This window comes from Anabrus simplex, chromosome 10 (genome assembly GCF_040414725.1).
Source record: "Anabrus simplex isolate iqAnaSimp1 chromosome 10, ASM4041472v1, whole genome shotgun sequence".
Lineage (NCBI taxonomy): Eukaryota > Metazoa > Arthropoda > Insecta > Orthoptera > Tettigoniidae > Anabrus > Anabrus simplex.
The window spans coordinates 114974613-114993051 of record NC_090274.1 but is presented as its reverse complement, the minus strand read 5'-3'; the positions used below and the strand labels follow the sequence as shown (position 1 = coordinate 114993051).

Below are 18439 nucleotides of genomic sequence, written 5' to 3'. Positions count from 1 at the left end.
TCAACGAATCTGAAAGATATTTTAGCATCCTCCATAAGGGAGAATTGAAAATACAAGATTACAAACGGTTCATCTTTACTTGGGATGCAGGGTTATCCTTCAGAAATTCTCGCGACTAAAATTAGGCTTCCAGACAAACAGAAATAATAATGTTGGGTCCCTCTAACTACTTCTACGATTTTCGGAGTCGCCGGGGCGTAAGAATTTTGATCCGCAGTTCTTTAACGTGCCAGTAAATCTACCGACACAAGGCTGACTTACTTGAGCTCCGCCGGACTTGACGAGGATCAACCTGTCAGGTTGGGCTCTATCGTCCGAGTTACTCAGCCCGGCCAAACAAGAACATTTCATATCAAATAACTTCCTATCCGATTATTGTTGCCGCGCTTCTTCAGATCTAAATGTGCATTCTGAAATATATAGCCTATATATATATATACACGGTACGGAAGTGTAAAAATTAACCAAAATATCAGTTTACAGGGAGCCTCCATGTGAGATTTGTGCCGGACAAAGCGGAGGCAGGACAGGTTTTTCTCCGGGTACTCCGGTTTTCCCTGTCATCTTTCATTCCAGCAACACTCTCCATTCTCATTTCATAGCATTTATCACTCATTAATATATCACTTTGGGAGTGGCGACCCCATCGTACTAATAGCCTATATATGGTTCATTCTTCACATCCCTGACCCGGTCAAAGACTGGAAAACAGGTTGTAGGTTTTCATTTTCATCAGTTTACAATGTTTAGTCCCTTTCAGAAAATGCGAGATAAAATATACCTACGAGCAGTGGTATAGGCCTGACACAATTACAAATTATAGGCCTAAATAATTTTAAAACAAAATCAAGCAATACCAGTGTTGGCACATTCTACCTTACTGATAATAGTACCCGTCAGTAGTTTCTTCCCTTTGTCTCTTGTCCGGAAAGCATCAAAATTTTAGGCGTGTAATTGAGTAGTTCATCCTCACCATCAGTTCAGCTTCCATTGACATTCGACTTTAGGCTAAACTTTTCTATGCCGGGCTGAGTGGCTCAGACGGTTGAGGCGCTGGCCTTCTGACCCCAACTTGGCAGGTTCGATCCTGGCTCAGTCCGGTGATATTTGAAGGTGCTCAAATACGTCAGCCTCGTGTCGGTAGATTTACTGGCACGTAAAAGAACTCCTGTGGGACTAAATTCCGGCACCTCGGCGTCTCCGAAATCGTAAAAGAGTAGTTAGTGGGACGTAAAACAAATAACATTATTATTATTATTAAACTTTTCTATAGCAGAATTGGAATGGGATATACCATATGTATTTATTTAGTTAGTGCCTTTTGGTGCCAGGAGTGTCTGACCACATGTTCGGCTCTCCTGACGCAAGTCTTTCTATTTGAAGACAACTCAAGAGGACAAACTGGGGCAAATATTCATTTATAGGAAGGGGAGTTAGGGATTGGAATAACTTACCAAGGGAGATGTTCAATAAATTTACAGTTTCTTTGAAATCATTTCGGAAAAGGCTAGGAAAGCAACAGATAGGGAATCTGCCACCTGGGCGACTGCCCTAAATGCAGATCAGTATTGATTGATTGATTGATAGGTCACCTGCTTGTGTGGATGTGAGATGATGATGATGATAATAATAATGAGGTAGGAGGTGAATGAAACTTGGGTGTTGGCACACGTCACCATCCGATGGACAAAAACGCCATGAAACAGCGTCATATGCCCTCTCAAAATTTGAACACTGCAGAGAAGTTTGACACTGAATCTAGGCTTTTGGCAAGCAATCTAGTGATTAGAAAATTTTGACTACATCACCACCTCCCCTACTGTGCTTGCCGACATTCGGATACTGATTTCTTTTTCCTTCTCAAGTTTAAGAATTTCTCGAGGTTTATCAAGCAATCCAATCAATCAATCGCTACTGATCTGCATTTAGGGCTGTCGCCCAGGTGGCAGATTCCTTACGTGTTGTTCTCCTAGCCTTTCCTTAAATGATTGCAAAGAAATTGGAAATTTATTGAACACCTTCCTTGGTAAGTTATTCCAATCCCCTTCGTAAGATGTATATAGGTAAATATTTAATACTTATTTCCACCTATTCAATACAATACAAGATGTTGCCATTTAAGTTAAAACATTTTTTAAATATGAGGCATCTTCAGTCACTATCAAAACCTTAATATTTTTGTCAAGCATCAGGATAAAATTATTCTAAAATGTGTTTGATGATGATTATAGGTGAGATAAACATTTTACAGTTATTGTAAAAATGTTCATGAATGACTAAAAATCTAATATAATGATAAACTCATCTCACCTATAATCATCATCAAACACATCTTAGAATAATTTTATCCTGATGCCTGACAAAAATATTACGGTTTTGACAGTGACTGAAGATGCCTCACAGTAAGAGGCGAAACATGTCTCACGTTTAAAAAATGTTTTAACTTAAATGCCAACATCTTGTATTGTATTGAATAGGTGAAAATAAGTATTAAATATTTTCCTATATACATCTTATGACATTTTCAATATGGGCAAAAACTGAATTTCATCACTTGTAATCCCCTTTGTATAAACTAATATTTGCCCCAATTTGTCACCTTGAATTTCAACTTTATCTTCATATTGTGATCTTTCCTACATTTATAAACGCCATTCAAACATATTCGTCTACTAATGTCATTCCAAGCCATCTCTCCACTGACCTTGGAACATACCACTTAGTCAAGCAGCTTGTCTCCTTTCTCCCAAGTCTTCCCAGCCCAAACGTTGCAACATTTTTGCTACGCTACTCTTTTGTCGGAAATCACTCACAACATATCGAACTCCTTTTCTTTGGATTTTTTCCAGTTCTCGAATCAAGTAATCCTGGTGAGGGGCCCATACACTGGAACCATACTCTAGTTGGGGTCTTACCAAAGACTTATATGCCCTCTCCTTACTACAACCCCTAAATACCCTCATAACCATGTGCAGATTTCTGTACCCTGTATTTACAATCCCATTTATGTGATTACCCCAACGAAGATCTTTGCTTATGTTAACACCTAGGCATTCTTTCTGATTATATTAGACATGTTTGTGAAATTAATAACTGGTTCGATAGAAGGCAATTCGGTTTTAGGAAAGGTTATTCCACTGAAGCTCAACTTGTAGGATTCCAGCAAGATATAGCAGATATCTTGGATTCTGGAGGTCAGATGGACTGTATCGCGATTGACATGTCTAAAGCATTTGATAGGGTGGATCATGGGAGACTACTGGCAAAAATGAGTGCAATTGGACTAGACAAAAGAGTGACTGAATGGGTTGCTATATTTCTAGAAAATAGATCTCAGAGAGTTAGAGTAGGTGAAGCTTTGTCTGACCCTGTAATAGTTGAGAGGGGTTTTCCTCAGGGCAGTGTTATCGGACCTTTATGTTTTCTTATTTATATAAATGATATGAGTAAAGGAGTGGAATTGGAGGTAAGGCTTTTTGCGGATGATGTTATTCTCTATAGAGTGATAAATAAGTTACAAGATTGTGAGCAACTGCAACGTGACCTCGAAAATGTTGTGAGATGGACAGCAGGCAATGGTATGTTGATAAACGGGGCTAAAAGACAGGTTGCGAGTTTCACAAATAGGAAAAGTCCTCTCAGTTTTAATTACTGCGTTGATGGAGTGAAAGTTCCTTTTGGGGATCATTGTAAGTATCTAGGTGTTAATATAAGGAAAGATCTTCACTGGGGTAATCACATAAATGGGATTGTAAATAAAGGGTACCGATCTCTGCACATGGTTATGAGGGTGTTTAGGGGTTGTAGTAAGGATGTAAAGGAGAGTGCATATAAGTCTCTGGTAAGACCCCAACTAGAGTATGGTTCCAGTGTATGGGACCCTCACCAGGATTACCTGATTCAAGAACTGGAAAAAATCCAAAGAAAAGCAGCTTGATTTGTTCTGGGTGATTTCCGACAAAAGAGTAGCGTTACAAAAATGTTGCAATGTTTGGGTTGGGAAAAATTGAAAGAAAGAAGAAGAGCTGCTCCACTAAGTGGTATATTCCGAGCTGTCAGCGGAGAGATGGCGTGGAATGACATTAGTAGACGAATATGTTTGAATGGCGTTTATAAATGTAGGAAAGATCACAATATGAAGATAAAGTTGGAATTCAAGAGGACAAACTGGGGCAAATATTCATTTATAGGAAGGGGAGTTAGGGATTGGAATAATTTACCAAGGGAGATGTTCAATAAATTTCCAATTTCTTTGAAATCATTTCGGAAAAGGCTAGGAAAGCAACAGATAGGGAATCTGCCACCTGGGCGACTGCCCTAAATGCAGATCAGTATTGATTGATTGATTGATACTTACAATGGTCCCCAAAAGGAACTTTCACCCTATCAACATAGTAATTAAAACTGAGAGGACTTTTTCTATGTGTGAAACTCACAATCTATCAACCCCGTTTATTATCATACCATTGCGTACTGTCCGCCTTACAACATTACCTAGGCTTTTTGCATTTTCTCACAATCTCGTAACTTATTTATTACCCTATACGGAATAACATCGTCCGCAAAAAGCCTTATCAGTGATTCCACTTATTTACTCATATAATTTAAACACAAAGGTCCAATAATACTGTCTTGAGGAATTCTCATCTTAATTATTACAGGGTCAGATAAAGTTTCAGCTACTCTAATTCTCTATGATCTATTTTCCAGGAATATAGCCACCCATTCAGTGACTCTTTTTTCTAGTCCAATTGCACTCATTTTTGCCAGTAGTTTCCCATGAACTACCCTGTCAAAGGTCTTAGATAAGTCAATCGCGATACAGTCCATTTGATCTCCTGAATCTAAGATATCTGCTATATCTTGCTGGAATCCTACAAGTTGAGCTTCAGTGGAATAACCTTTCCTAAACACAAACTGCCTTCTATCGAACCACTTATTAATTAATCAGAAAGAATGCTTCCCCAAAGCTTACATGCAATGCATGTCAAACTGACTGGCCTGTAATTTTCAGCTTTATGTACCTATCACCCTTGCCTATATGCGCAGGGGATACTATAGCAACTCTCCATTCATTTGGTATAGCTCCTTCATGCAATCAATAATCAAATTGATTACTTCAGATATGGACCATATCCCAACACATTGTCATTAGTATAACCCCCCAAAATCTTTTAACAATTCCAGCTGCTTTTTTTGGTTTTCAAATTTTGTATCTTATTGTAAATGTCATTGTTACCATAGGTAAATTTTAGTAATATTTTAGTATTAGTCCCGCTACATTCACGTTAATTTCCATATTGTTTCCCACATAGCTGATTATCTTATCAAATAATTCTTAGTCAGCATCAGCGCTACCATTTCCCGATCTGTAGACTCCAAAGACATCAAGTTGCCTATTATCTTTAGAGATGAGCCTTACACCTAGAATTTCATGTCTGTCATCTTTACTTTTTCGTAGCTTACAAATTCTTCCTTCAACGGAATTAATACTCTCCCTCCTACCATTCCTATCCTATCTCTATGATACACACTCCAGTTCAGTGAAAACATTTCTGCATCCATTATATCATTTCTTAGCCATGACTCAACTCCTATTACAATATCTGGTACGGTAAGTACACTGACTGACAGAGCAAATGCAACACCAAGAAGGAGTGGTCAGAACTTTATGCCAATTGCAGGGTAGACTGACGTCACTGAGGTATGCTCATGATGTGAAATGTGCCGGTGTGCTGCGCACGTAGCGAACGATAAATGGGACACGGCGTTGGCGAATGGCCCACTTCGTACCGTGATTTCTCAGCCGACAGTCATTGTAGAACGTGTTGTCATGTGCCACAGGACACGTGTATAGCTAAGAATGCCAGGCCGCCATCAACGGAGGCATTTCCAGCAGACAGACGACTTTACGAGGGGTATGGTGATCGGGCTGAGAAGGGCAGGTTGGTCGCTTCGTCAAATTGCAGCCGATACCCATAGGGATGTGTCCATGGTGCAGCGCCTGTGGCGAAGATGGTTGGCGCAGGGACATGTGGCACGTGCGAGGGGTCCAGGCGCAGCCCGAGTGACGTCAGCACGCAAGGATCGGCGCAAGCGGTGGCAGCCCCGCACGCCACGTCAACCGCCATTCTTCAGCATGTGCAAGACACCCTGGCTGTTCCAATATCGACCAGAACAATTTCCCGTCGATTGGTTGAAGGAGGCCTGCACTCCCGGCGTCCGCTCAGAAGACTACCATTGACTCCACAGCATAGACGTGCACGCCTGGCATGGTGCCGGGCTAGAGCGACTTGGATGAGGGAATGGCGGAACGTCGTGTTCTCCGATGAGTCTCGCTTCTGTTCTGTCAGTGATAGTCACCGCAGACGAGTGTGGCGTCGGCGTGGAGAAAGTTCAAATCCGGCAGTAACTGTGGAGCGCCCTACCGCTAGACAACGCGGCATCATGGTTTGGGGCGCTATTGCGTATGATTCCACGTCACCTCTAGTGCGTATTCAAGGCACGTTAAATGCCCACCGCTACGTGCAGCACGTGCTGCGGCCGGTGGCACTCCCGTACCTTCAGGGGCTGCCCAATGCTCTGTTTCAGCAGGATGATGCCCGCCCACACACTGCTCGCATCTCCCAACAGGCTCTACGAGGTGTACAGATGCTTCCGTGGCCAGCGTACTCTCCGGATCTCTCACCAATCGAACACGTATGGGATCTCATTGGACGCCGTTTGCAAACTCTGCCCCAGCCTCGTACGGACGACCAACTGTGGCAAATGGTTGACAGAGAATGGAGAACCATCCCTCAGGACACCATCCGCACTCTTATTGACTCTGTACCTCGACGTGTTTCTGCGTGCATCTCCGCTCGCTGTGGTCCTACATCCTACTGAGTCAATGCCGTGCGCATTGTGTAACCTGCATATCGGTTTGAAATAAACATCAATTATTCGTCCGTGCCGTCTCTGTTTTTTCCCCAACTTTCATCCCTTTCGAACCACTCCTTCTTGGTGTTGCATTTGCTCTGTCAGTCAGTGTATATATCTATTAAATTAATTCTATTCCTTTCTTTACAGTAATTCTACAGTTCTACACTAACATTTTTATGTCACCCCTACTTGACTTTCAGATTCCTCTATCCTTATCACTGCTCCCTAGCCCACACCGTTTCCCTGAATGTACCTCCCTATAACCCTTCTAAACAAATTTTGTAACTTACACATACCACAGCAGGTTAAGTGAAGGCCATCTGAGCGCAGATCCCTATCGCCTACCCACCCATTAGGATCTAGAAATCTTACTCCCTGTTTCCCAAATACCCACTCCACAGTCTCATTTAAATCCCCAATCACCTTCCAATCAGTATCCCTCCTACACAGTATTCCACTGACAACAATATCTGATTTCTTAAACTTCACCCGGGCTGCATTCACCAGATCCCACACACCCCCAACTATGTTGGTACTTATACCTGCTTGCTTTTTGCTATTGGTACCATTGTGTAACACTACCACCTTCTGCTTTCCGTCCTCTTTCACTTCTAGTTTCCTCAACATCTGCCTTAACCTAATTCCTGGATAACACTCTATCCTGGTTCCCTTTCCTCCACACACTTTCTCCACATGTCTAACAATCAAATCCCCCATGACCAGAGTCTCAACCCTACCCACCTCATTTGACGGCCTCCCTTCCTGGTCAGACCTATCTTTCCTGACGACTGCAAAAGCTACTTCCTCCTCCATTTTCTCCCTCCCATGATCCTGTTCCACCTGTCTTTTGCTATCCTCTACTCTACATTTCTCATTTCTGCCTTTTCCTTTCCTCCTATTCCCAGACTTCTCAGCAACAGTTCCCTGTTTCTCATCTTCCCTCTGTTGATCTACCTGTAGTGACTCATACCGATTTATCACAGACACCTGTCCTGAATTCTGATCCTAAATAGAGCCCTTAGCCTGCAATCTCCTGCCCCTTAAATCATTAGACCATCTGTCTTCTACAATTCCTCGTTTTCCTTTCCATCCCTCTTTTACACCTACTGTATCCTGTAGATTACTTGGGAAAGGCCTACTTTCCTTCCTGATCTCTGAGAGAATCCTAATTATCTCCCTCAAACTCTCCAACTCCTCCCTCACACTCCTTAATGCCTGGCCACACTCACAGTAGCGGTAGAGTGTCGGCCTCCGGACCCCAAGATAGCGGGTTCAAACCCGGCAGAGGTAGTCGGATTTTTGAAGGGCGGAAAAAAGTCTATTTGACACTCCATGTCGTACGATGTCGGCATGTAAAAGGTCTCTGGTGACACATTTGGTGTTTACCCGACAAAATTAATTAAATCTCAGCCATAGACGCCCAAGAGAGTTTCGGTTTACTTGGTCTGCCATCAAGTGGGGGCCTAGAGTAAAACGGAACGTCGAAATTGATGAGCAGACAGCCAGATGTTGTCAAATTGAAATGTCTGCACACGGTAGCTGAGGCCATACGATTATTATTATTATTATTATTATTATTATTATTATTATTATTATTATTATTATTATTTTATTATGGAATAATGGAAAGAAAAGTAATAAGAAAAGATTAGTACACAAAGATCACACGGCAATAAGGTAATTAATATATCCTACACTACCATACTACTTAGTCGTACTATATTTTTATCCTACAACACTCCAATAGGATGAAAACTACTGTTAATTACAGAGAATAAGCACGCTCATTTCTAAGAAGATACTGCAATACACTACCGTACAATCATTTTTAAACTACGTTCAGATGTATACCAATTACAATAGTTTATTACTAAGCATAAACAGAAATGAAAATTGCGATTAAAGTTTGAAATTTACAAGAACTACTCAAGGATTACCAACAAAGTTAAATGCGTACACAGATTAATATTAGTACTATTTTATCCTACTATGCTCTAATAGAAATGAAAAGTATCAAAATGGTTACTGACACAAAAATACACACGAATATAGCAGGCAAGGTACTACTACAATTCTCAACTGAAATGTGATTATGTAATTATTACAGCTGGTGGATTATTATTATTTTCCCTACTCCACAGGACGGAGAATAAAAGTGTCCTTAAATGCTGAAAAATAAAGAGGTTATCTACTATTAGTTCTCAAAAATAAACTTCTGTCAAAACTACGCTGGTGACTTGAACTGCAATTATTAGGATATAGGAATTTGATTATTATTAGCTTTTGATTATGTTGTCTGGAATAAACTTTGGCAGGTTCTTGGCGAATTTGGCATTCCACAACTTCCTATATCATTACTGAAAAGTCTGTACGAGAACAACATTGAAACTGTAAAAATAGATGGCGACATTTCAGAATTTTTCAGTATTTCGCAGGGTGTCCGACATGGCTGCATATTATCACCTATTCTATATAACATCTATGCTGAATATGTGATGGAGGAAAAATCAGTAACCTGTGCTTTGCTGATGACACCACTCTCCTTGCCAGCAGTGAAGATGAACTTGCAGAACTACTAGCAAGGGTAAAAGATGCAAGTTTACAACATGGGCTGGAGATCAACCTGAGCAAGTCCAAACTAATGGTAATTGACAGAGCGGCACAGATCCAGCTGACACGTCGATTAAGGGAACTGGAAATGGTAAATGACTTTATATACCTTGGGTCGACCATCTGTGATACCGGAAGTTCTGACAAAGAGATTAGGAGACGTATCACCTTAGGGCGCATTGCCATGAGCAAACTTACAAAAATATGGCAGAGCAGAGCAATAACAAACAGTACAAAGCTTAGACTAGTTGATTCTCTTGTGTTCTCTGTCTTCCTTTATGGTTCTGAGACCTGGACCCTGAAGGCAAGAGATAAGTACCGTGTCAACGCCTTTCAGATGTGGTGTTTGAAAAGGATTCTCCATGTACCTTGGACGGAAAGAAGAACTAATGCATCTATTATTCAAGAACTGAGTATCTCCGAACGCCTCTCTTCTTGCGTCATAAGGAGAATCATCCAATTCTCTGGACATATTGTAAGAAGGGATAGTGAAAATCTGGAGAAGTGTATCACGGAAGGCAAAGTTGTTGGCAGAAGACCACAAGGAAGGACATCGAGCAGGTGGGTTGATGAAGTTCTGCGTACCACCGGTCTGACTCTTCAGCAAGCTTTAAGAGAAGCTGAACATCATCGAAGTTGGCCACCGCTTAATCAAGAATATTGTGTGAAGTCAAATGGGGTCACGACGCTCAGCAATGAGTTACACGACTTATGATGAGCTAACCACTCTTAAATCCTGAAACATCAAGGGTGCAAAGTATAAATTATTGACACTTGAACTACCTACTCAGAACTACAAATGATCAGAATACAGGAATCAGCTGACTTTTATTTATATTTTCTTGACTAAACTATACATTTGTTCACGAATGTAGCCAACAATACAATATTTGAATATGAACAGCGACAATAATCGATAATAATACAATGACTGTTAGCTATTTCACCAGTGAAATACTGTATATTCTGTTGAAATCCTGTTTTTAAACAAAATTTACAATAGTATCGCGTTATTTAAAGAAATTATTACCTTCATGATAGGTGGAACAGTTGAATGCTATTTCAAATACCCTGTCTATTACCGGTACCTGCACCAATATAACCACTGCAGAAGTTACAACTCTTTTTAATATCCTGTCTTTGTAAGTAGTCTATTCTGTCAACAAACCTACTAATGATGAACACCCATGTGAAGATCACTCTGTATTTTTCCATAAGTTGTCTCAAGGCAAGTTGTACTACATTTTGGTATAAACCTAAATTGTTCATAGCTCATACAGAGAGTATAATAGTTATCTTTCTATTTTCCAAGCTATAAATAAATTTTGTACTATTTACTAAACTTAGCTTTCCATGTATGATTCTTATTTGGCACTGCGTTCACTGTCTGATAATGAATCCTTTTGTACAAATGCATTACAAAACACTGCCACAACACTTAAATTCTTGCAATGATTGAAAGGGAACAGATATCACCAAATACTCACCCGCTGTCAACTGAAGAGCAGTAGAATAAACACTACTGCAGAACTCAGGGAAGTACCACATTGCATGCAACATTTTTGTATTGTCGTCAATTCTTATGTTAATTTTAAAGACACTTCCTCTAAAACATTGATACTTTGTCAATATATGAATGTTTCATCTAAACAGTGTTATGTGGCTGAAGATGTTGATAATATACGAAACATGTACCACTTTTAACCAATAAGTTGCCTTAAGCCATTTAGTGTATCGACAAGGTGGAAAATAAAAAAAATACTTAATTGTGAACATGTCAGAAATGACAGAATTCAAGAGCAAATGGGTGTCACTCCAATTGTGGATAAAATGAGAGAAAAATGGCTCCGATGGTATGTTTTTACTGTTTGCTTTACATCATACCGACACATTTAAGGTCCTGTGGAGACAATGGGATAGGAAAGGGCTAGGAGTGGGAAGGAAGCAGCCATGCACTTAATTAAGGTACAGCCCCAGCATTTATCTGGTATGAAAATGGTAAACCATGGAAAACTATCTTCAGGGCTGCCAACAGTGGTGTTTGAACCCACTATCTCCCAGATGCACGCTCAAAGTTACATGGCCCTAACCGCATGGCAAACTCGCCCAGTTGATCCTCTATTTACATTAATAGAGGATGCTTGTACAGTTGTACTTCCTCTTGAAACAATAATCACCACCACCATTAATGTTAATAGAGGACGCTTGTCCAGTTGTACTTCCTCCTGAAACAATAATCACCACCACCATTAATGTTAATAGAGGATGCTTGTCCAGTTGTACTTCTTCTTAAAACAATACAGTAATCATCACCACCATTAGTGAAAATAGAGGATCGACTGGGCGAGTTGGCCATGCAGTTAGGGCCGCGCAGCTATGAGCTTGAATCCGGGAATTAGTGGGTTCGAACCTCACTGCCAGCAGGGCTGAAGATGGTTTTCCGTGGTTTCCCATTATCACACCAGGCAAATGCTGGTGCTGTACCTTAAACAAGGGCATGGTTGCTTCCTTCCCACTCCTTGGCCTTTCCTATCCCTTCGTTGCCATAAGATCTATCTGTGTTGGTGCAACGTAAAGCAAATTGTAAAAAAAAAAAAAAAAAAAAAGGAAAAAGGTATAACCTGTCTTCAATCTTATTTCTGAAAATATAAAAAAGTACTTCATTAATTATATGACATAATATCTAAATCTGATTTGTAAGTCATTCTTAGTTATAAGTAAAATTTGCTCTTCACCTTGATATATGTATAACACAGGTTCAACTGTATCTATGAAAAAACAGTACCTCTATGTCCAACAAACAGCTTTGTTCTGTAATGGACTTACCATCTCTGCCAATTATTGTCGTACTTTCTTCGCATCACCTCATATTGAACACCAGCAAGGATCACTACCTTCCTTCTTCACCGGCTGATGTATCACTTAACCCCGTGGTCATATGTCAACTGTCTGCTGATATCACTGCTATCAGTTTTTCCTCACACCTCGAATGTTCCAGGATCTTCGATTTTGTTTTGTATTGCATGTGACATAACCTTCCCCCTTGCCCCCTCCCCTCTTCGACATGGCAATATATACGGCCTTCTCAACGAGACATGTTTCGACTGTTGGGGAGAGAGAAACTGGGAGGAGATCGTCTTTACGATCATCATCATCATCATCATCATCATCATCATCATCATCATCATCATCTTCATTTCCTGTTTCCAGCTTCCCTGATCGGGTTGTGATTCAAGGACCTCCATTGCTGCTTGTCTCTCCACTACTCCTCTCTTTTTTTTTAAGTATATCTTCTGGTTTTCCTCCCCTCTTCTCTATGTACTCCCACACTGAATTTGTCCATCTCTTTTGGGGTCTTCCTCTTGGTTTCTTTCCTGTTAACTTCTCTGAAAAAGCTTTTACTGTCACTCTCTCTTCTACCATTCTCATCATATGCCCATACAACTTTAGCTTTGTAGTTTCTATCCTGTCCTGAAGTTTCAAGATTCCAGTCCTTTTCCTTATCGCTTCATTCCTAATTCTAGTGTTTCTGGTCTTGCCCTCGATACCTCTTACGAATTTCATCTCCTCTGCCTGTATTCTACTGTACTCTCGTTTTGTTGTAGTCCACGATCCAACTGCATAGGTTAGTATGGGTTCATAATAGGTTGAGTATAATACTTTCTTACATTTCTTCAGGACATCTTGGTCCCACAAAATACCCCTTACACTCTGGTAGAAGCTGTGTGCTTGTTGTTTTCTTTTCCCAATTTCCTTGGTTATCTTTCCATCTTCTGTGATCACACTTCCCAAGTACTTGAAACTTTCAACCACTTACAGAATTTTACCATTCAGTTTTATCTTTTCCCTGCCTTCCTTCCTTCCTTCCTTCCCCTTGTCATCACTATTGTTTTACTTTTCTCTGTGCTTACTTTCATCCCAAATTTTTCTATCTCTTGATTCCATACATCTACAGTACTTGTATTTGCACTTCTGTTTCATCCTCACCCCATATCACGATATCATCTGCAAACAACATGGCTTTTGTTGCCTGTCTTCCCAATCACTGTTTAATGTTCTTATGAATTTCATCCATGACTATGATGAATAGTACGGGGGATAGTATACCTCCCTGTCGGAGACCAGTTTCAAATTTAAATCATTTTATTTTTCCTATAATAGTCTTCACACTAGTAACACGATTTTTGTACATGGCTTTTATCATTTGCACTTCCACTCTGTTAACTTGTTTTTTTCCTTAACGTGTTCCATACCAACTGTCTGGGCACACTGTCATAAGCTTTCTCAATGTCAATAAATATCATCACTATGTCTTTTCCAAACTCCCATCTTTTCTCCGTCACATATATATAAAGATCTTAATATAAAGATCAGGTCAAAGGTTGATCTATCTTTCCTAAAACCATACTGTTCTTCTTCCATTTCTCCTTTTAGCTTCCTCCTCAGCCTTCCTTCCAATACTCTCTCAAATATCTTAGCTACATGGGCAATAAGGGTTATCCCTCTGTAGTTATTACATTCCTTTTTCTCTTCACCTTTTTTGAATATCGGGACCCCCCTGTGGGTGGGGGCGGTAGAATAACACCCACGGTATCCCCTGCCTGTCGTAAGAGGCGACTAAAAGGGGCCCCAGGGGCTCTGAACTTTGGAGCGTGGATTGGCGACCACGGGGCCCTTAGCTGAGTCCTGGCATTGCTTCCACTTACTTGTGCCAGGCTCCTCACTTTCATCTATCCTATCCGACCTCTCTTGGTCAACTCTTGTTCTTTTCCGACCCCGACGCTATTAGGTTTGCGAGGGCTAGGGAGTCTTTCATTTTCACGCCCTTCGTGGCCCTTGTCTTCCATTGGCCGATATCTTCATTTTTCGAAGTGTCGGACCCCTTCCATTTTTTTCTCTGATTAGTGTTATATAGAGGATGGTTGCCTAGTTGTACTTCCTCTTAAAACAATAATCACCACCACCACCACCTTTTGAATATCGGGATAATTAAACCCTTTCCCCACTCTTCTGGAATCTCTTTCTTCATCCAGATTATTCTAAATAATCTATACAACCACTGTAGCCCTATTGGTCCTGCTGCTTTTATCATTTCTGTAGTTACCTCATCCACTCCTGCTGCTTTACCGCTCTTCATCTTTTGAATGGCTTCCTCTATTTCTAACATCAATATCTCCTTTTCTTGTTCTTTATGATGTTGCTCTAAATGTCTAATCAAGTGCAGGAGGTAGTGTAACTTGAACTTATATTTTTTAAATTCTGATGTCTAATGTTGCCGGCCCCGTGTTGTAGGGGTAGCACGCCTGCCTCTTACTCGGAGGTCCCGGGTTCGATTCCTGGTCAGGTCAGGGATTTTTACCTGGACCTGAGGGGTGGTTCGAGGTCTACTCAGCCTATATGATTAGAATTGAGGAGCTATCTCACGGTGAGATAGCGGCCCTGGTCTAGAAAGCCAAGAATAACGGCCAAGAGGATTCGTCGTGCTGACCACACAACACCTCATGAGCAGCGGCCCCTTGGTTGGCCAAGGCCCTTCAAGGGCTGTAGTGCCATGGGGTTTGGTTTGGTTTTTTGTCTAATGTTATTGAGTGTTTGAATTGGATTTTGGAATTGATATGGCAGTCAACGGATTCTTAATTCATGTGACTTATTATGCTCTTTTCAATGTTGTGGTTTTTGAGAAACCAGACATCATTTTAATCAATACATCAGTACTTATCCTACCCAGATGGAATCTGGAAAAGGGAATGGATGAAGAAGAAGAGAGACTTCAGAATTTTTGTACTTCAACACTGATTTGTATAAATTTGTTGTGAAGATAGGTTGTTTTGTTTAAGTTTGTAAAGTGGTCATTCTTCGTATTTGTGCACTGTTTTTCAAGTATTCTCTTAATCAGACTTCACCCACTGAGCGTTTTATAGTTAGCCTTTGCCACTGAATTGGATTTATAATTTAATTTGCGAATATTCTGGAGTCTCTATGTCATTTTAACTTAGCAGTGTCCTATTCTATTGTTCACCTGTGTTTCCTTAAAATGTTGTATTCTGTGTTTGTATAAACTTGGTTGGGAAAGATCATTTCTATGTATTTCAGTCTGTACTTGACAAAATCTCACTCAGATGATATGTAACCGATGGAATACTGTCGCGCTTTATCTGTAATTTTGTAAAAGGTTTTCTATCGTTTGTCATGATCAAAAATGTCACATTCTATACTGTACCAGGAAAGCCTAGGTCCTGGTCCATATCAATCGAAAGAAACGTTATTCCAGCATAAAAGATCCGACCGACGTACGAACATCTAAGTAAAGAATGTTCCAGTATGTGCGAGACTCCACGAGAGCACTAGGCGGAGTCAAGTGACGTCACCTGTCGCTCGAAGCTCACCTCCCCTAGAGATATTTCTCGAAAAGAATTTTCTTTTGCCAGCTTTTCAACGCCTTAACCAATTTCAACGGGACAAATGCTGAATCGTAGCGGACATCATAAAAGTTAATCCCTGTGAATTTCGAATTAATTCATCCCATGGTTGTTGAGTTATAATAATTTAAAGTCTAAAAGAAATTACGCACTCACGGTCACATGGCCAAGAGATACTACCCCTCCCAGTGCTGGTATATATGTCAAGGCTAACCAGCAGAGCAGGGCAGTACAAGGATGAGTATACAGATGTGTGTGAGTGAGACTGAGGAAAGACCGACCCGCGTACAGTATGTTCGCGCAGTCACAGTGAAGGTACTTGCCGTCGCATTTCCGGAACACAAAGTTATATCGCCGACAGAATTATAACAGACGTCGCACTGTATTTCGTACGTCACGTCGCGACTACAGTCTAATTCTAAAGACATTTGAGAATATAATACAAGTGAACTTATTGAAGTGCAAATATCAAATATTTAACGTTCACAGAATATATCATTACGTGTAGACTTAGATTACTTCACATGATATTCAACTTCTACAGAAACTACTGTGTAGAATTACCAGAACTCATTTCTTTTCGAGTATTGAACTGTATTTCTTTATTCACGCCATATTAGTATATGACTTACAGTAGTAATCTGGGTGAATACTAAGAACTTTTCTGAGGTAATATGACGTTATAATAACAAGATAAGCAGAAAATAATCCTTAGTGATTTAATGACTGTGTTCAAAGACTGTGATTATAGACTATGATATGCCTTTTCAAGTGTGAACTGTGTAATTATGGACATTTCAGTAACGACTTTAAATAGTATTTCATACAGGAAGGACTGTGATTCTTCATTTAACGTCTTGAAGTTCAATTACGCCATAAATTGTGTTCAACAGTAAATGACAGTGTCAGTGATAACTATTCGCACTAAGTGAATTTTTCGTGTGCGAAAAATCACCTTAACAAGCTGCAATTCTACATGATCCAGTTCCAGCCGTCATCACCTCATCGGGAACGTCAACATGGTGTGTTAAGGGAACATCGCCGATCCTGATTCTCCACGGAACATTCCAGATGTCCATCTTTCAACATTTGTAACAACATTTCTTTCAGTAAGTGAGTAGTAACAAACTGACTAAAATTTTCTCATTAATTTTGAACAGTGGAAACTTCAGTGCCGCGTGTGAACAAATATTTCGGAGTTCTCATAGTTCCTCAGAAGTGATTAATTTAATTTCAAATTTCATTTTCATATCTCATAGAAAGACTTTAGGCTTTTCAAGTGTGCTATATATCAAGGTTTAAAAAACTGAAAACTTTTAACAGAAATTTAATTTCTCATATCAATTTGCAATTACAAGTGTGTGCTTATGTTTAGAAAGACTTTAGGTGGAAATTCAATACTTCATATTCTCACATTTGAAAGACTTTGGAATCAGTGATCTTTATTTAATTTTCATGAACAGAATTCAGGAAGATTACGTTCAAACTTTTAATTTCAATGCCAGATTTGAGTCAAATAATCATATTGCAGGGTGAAGAATTAATAAATTGTTTAAAACAATTTTTTAACCATCTATTATTCACTCTGCAAGTCTATCCTACTCTGTATCGGCTCCAAAACCAAGTTCCACTCCCTGAGGTCCTACTCATGCCCTTTACCCAAAAACTTTTCCTGGTACAATACTTATGCTTGTGTCTCAATACATCTATTTCTTAAACTGATTTTCTTTTATATTCTCGGAAACCCTCCTATCTCCTTGTAATTTCTATCTGTACTATCCATGGTTCTCCTCTAGTTGCCCAGTGTTTGGTTGTTGTTTTGTTATTATGCTTCCACTGCAAATCCACTCCGCTACTAATATTCTCCCCAAGTTCTTTTCTTATACTTTTTTTGCCATTGTTGATAGGAGAGGAATGATCTCACTAATTTCATTTCATGTGCAGGAAATTTGAGCCTGACCGGTGCCATGTTGGCAGTTCCGCCTCCACCACCTCGCTTCACGCTCAGCGAATGGTACCTGAGTACCCGTCAGCGCTACAGGACAGCCGAGGATCAGCACCAGCTGGCAGAGAGGATCATGGCCGAATCTGATAGAGTGCGAAATCAGACGGATGACGCTACAAAACTCAATAAGACGGAGGTAGACAGAAGATTAGCAGAAAGAATAAAAGACATAGAGTTTAGAAAAGGGGAACTGGAGAAGCAGCGTGCCGAGGCCTGCAAGGAGGAAGAAGCTCTAGTTACATATAAAGAGAGAATCTTGGATGCTATGGAGTCGCTGAAGGAGACCGCCTTAAAGATATGCAAGAAGTGTGTAACGTTCAGGTATGACCAGACTTTTATTTACATACTAGCGTGCAAGGCCATACCATGGATTTTTTTTTGGGGGGGGGGCGGTTAGGATTTGGTGGGGTGGGGGTGCTCCAAAACTAAACTGAAGTAACAAAGGTCTGGTTGGCAGAACATGCTTTAACACGTGCGTGCAGTG

General features: G+C 40.3%; 1 protein-coding gene across 1 annotated transcript in view; it reads left to right on the top strand.

The window, feature by feature from the left end:
* Positions 1 to 18439, top strand: part of LOC136882327 (tektin-1) — a 114219-nt gene that overhangs the window by 179 nt on the left and 95601 nt on the right. Inside the window, exon 2 of the mRNA XM_067154913.2 lies at positions 17895 to 18276. Coding sequence (XP_067011014.1) covers positions 17895 to 18276 — 382 coding nt within the window. The remainder of the gene's footprint in view (positions 1 to 17894; positions 18277 to 18439) is intronic.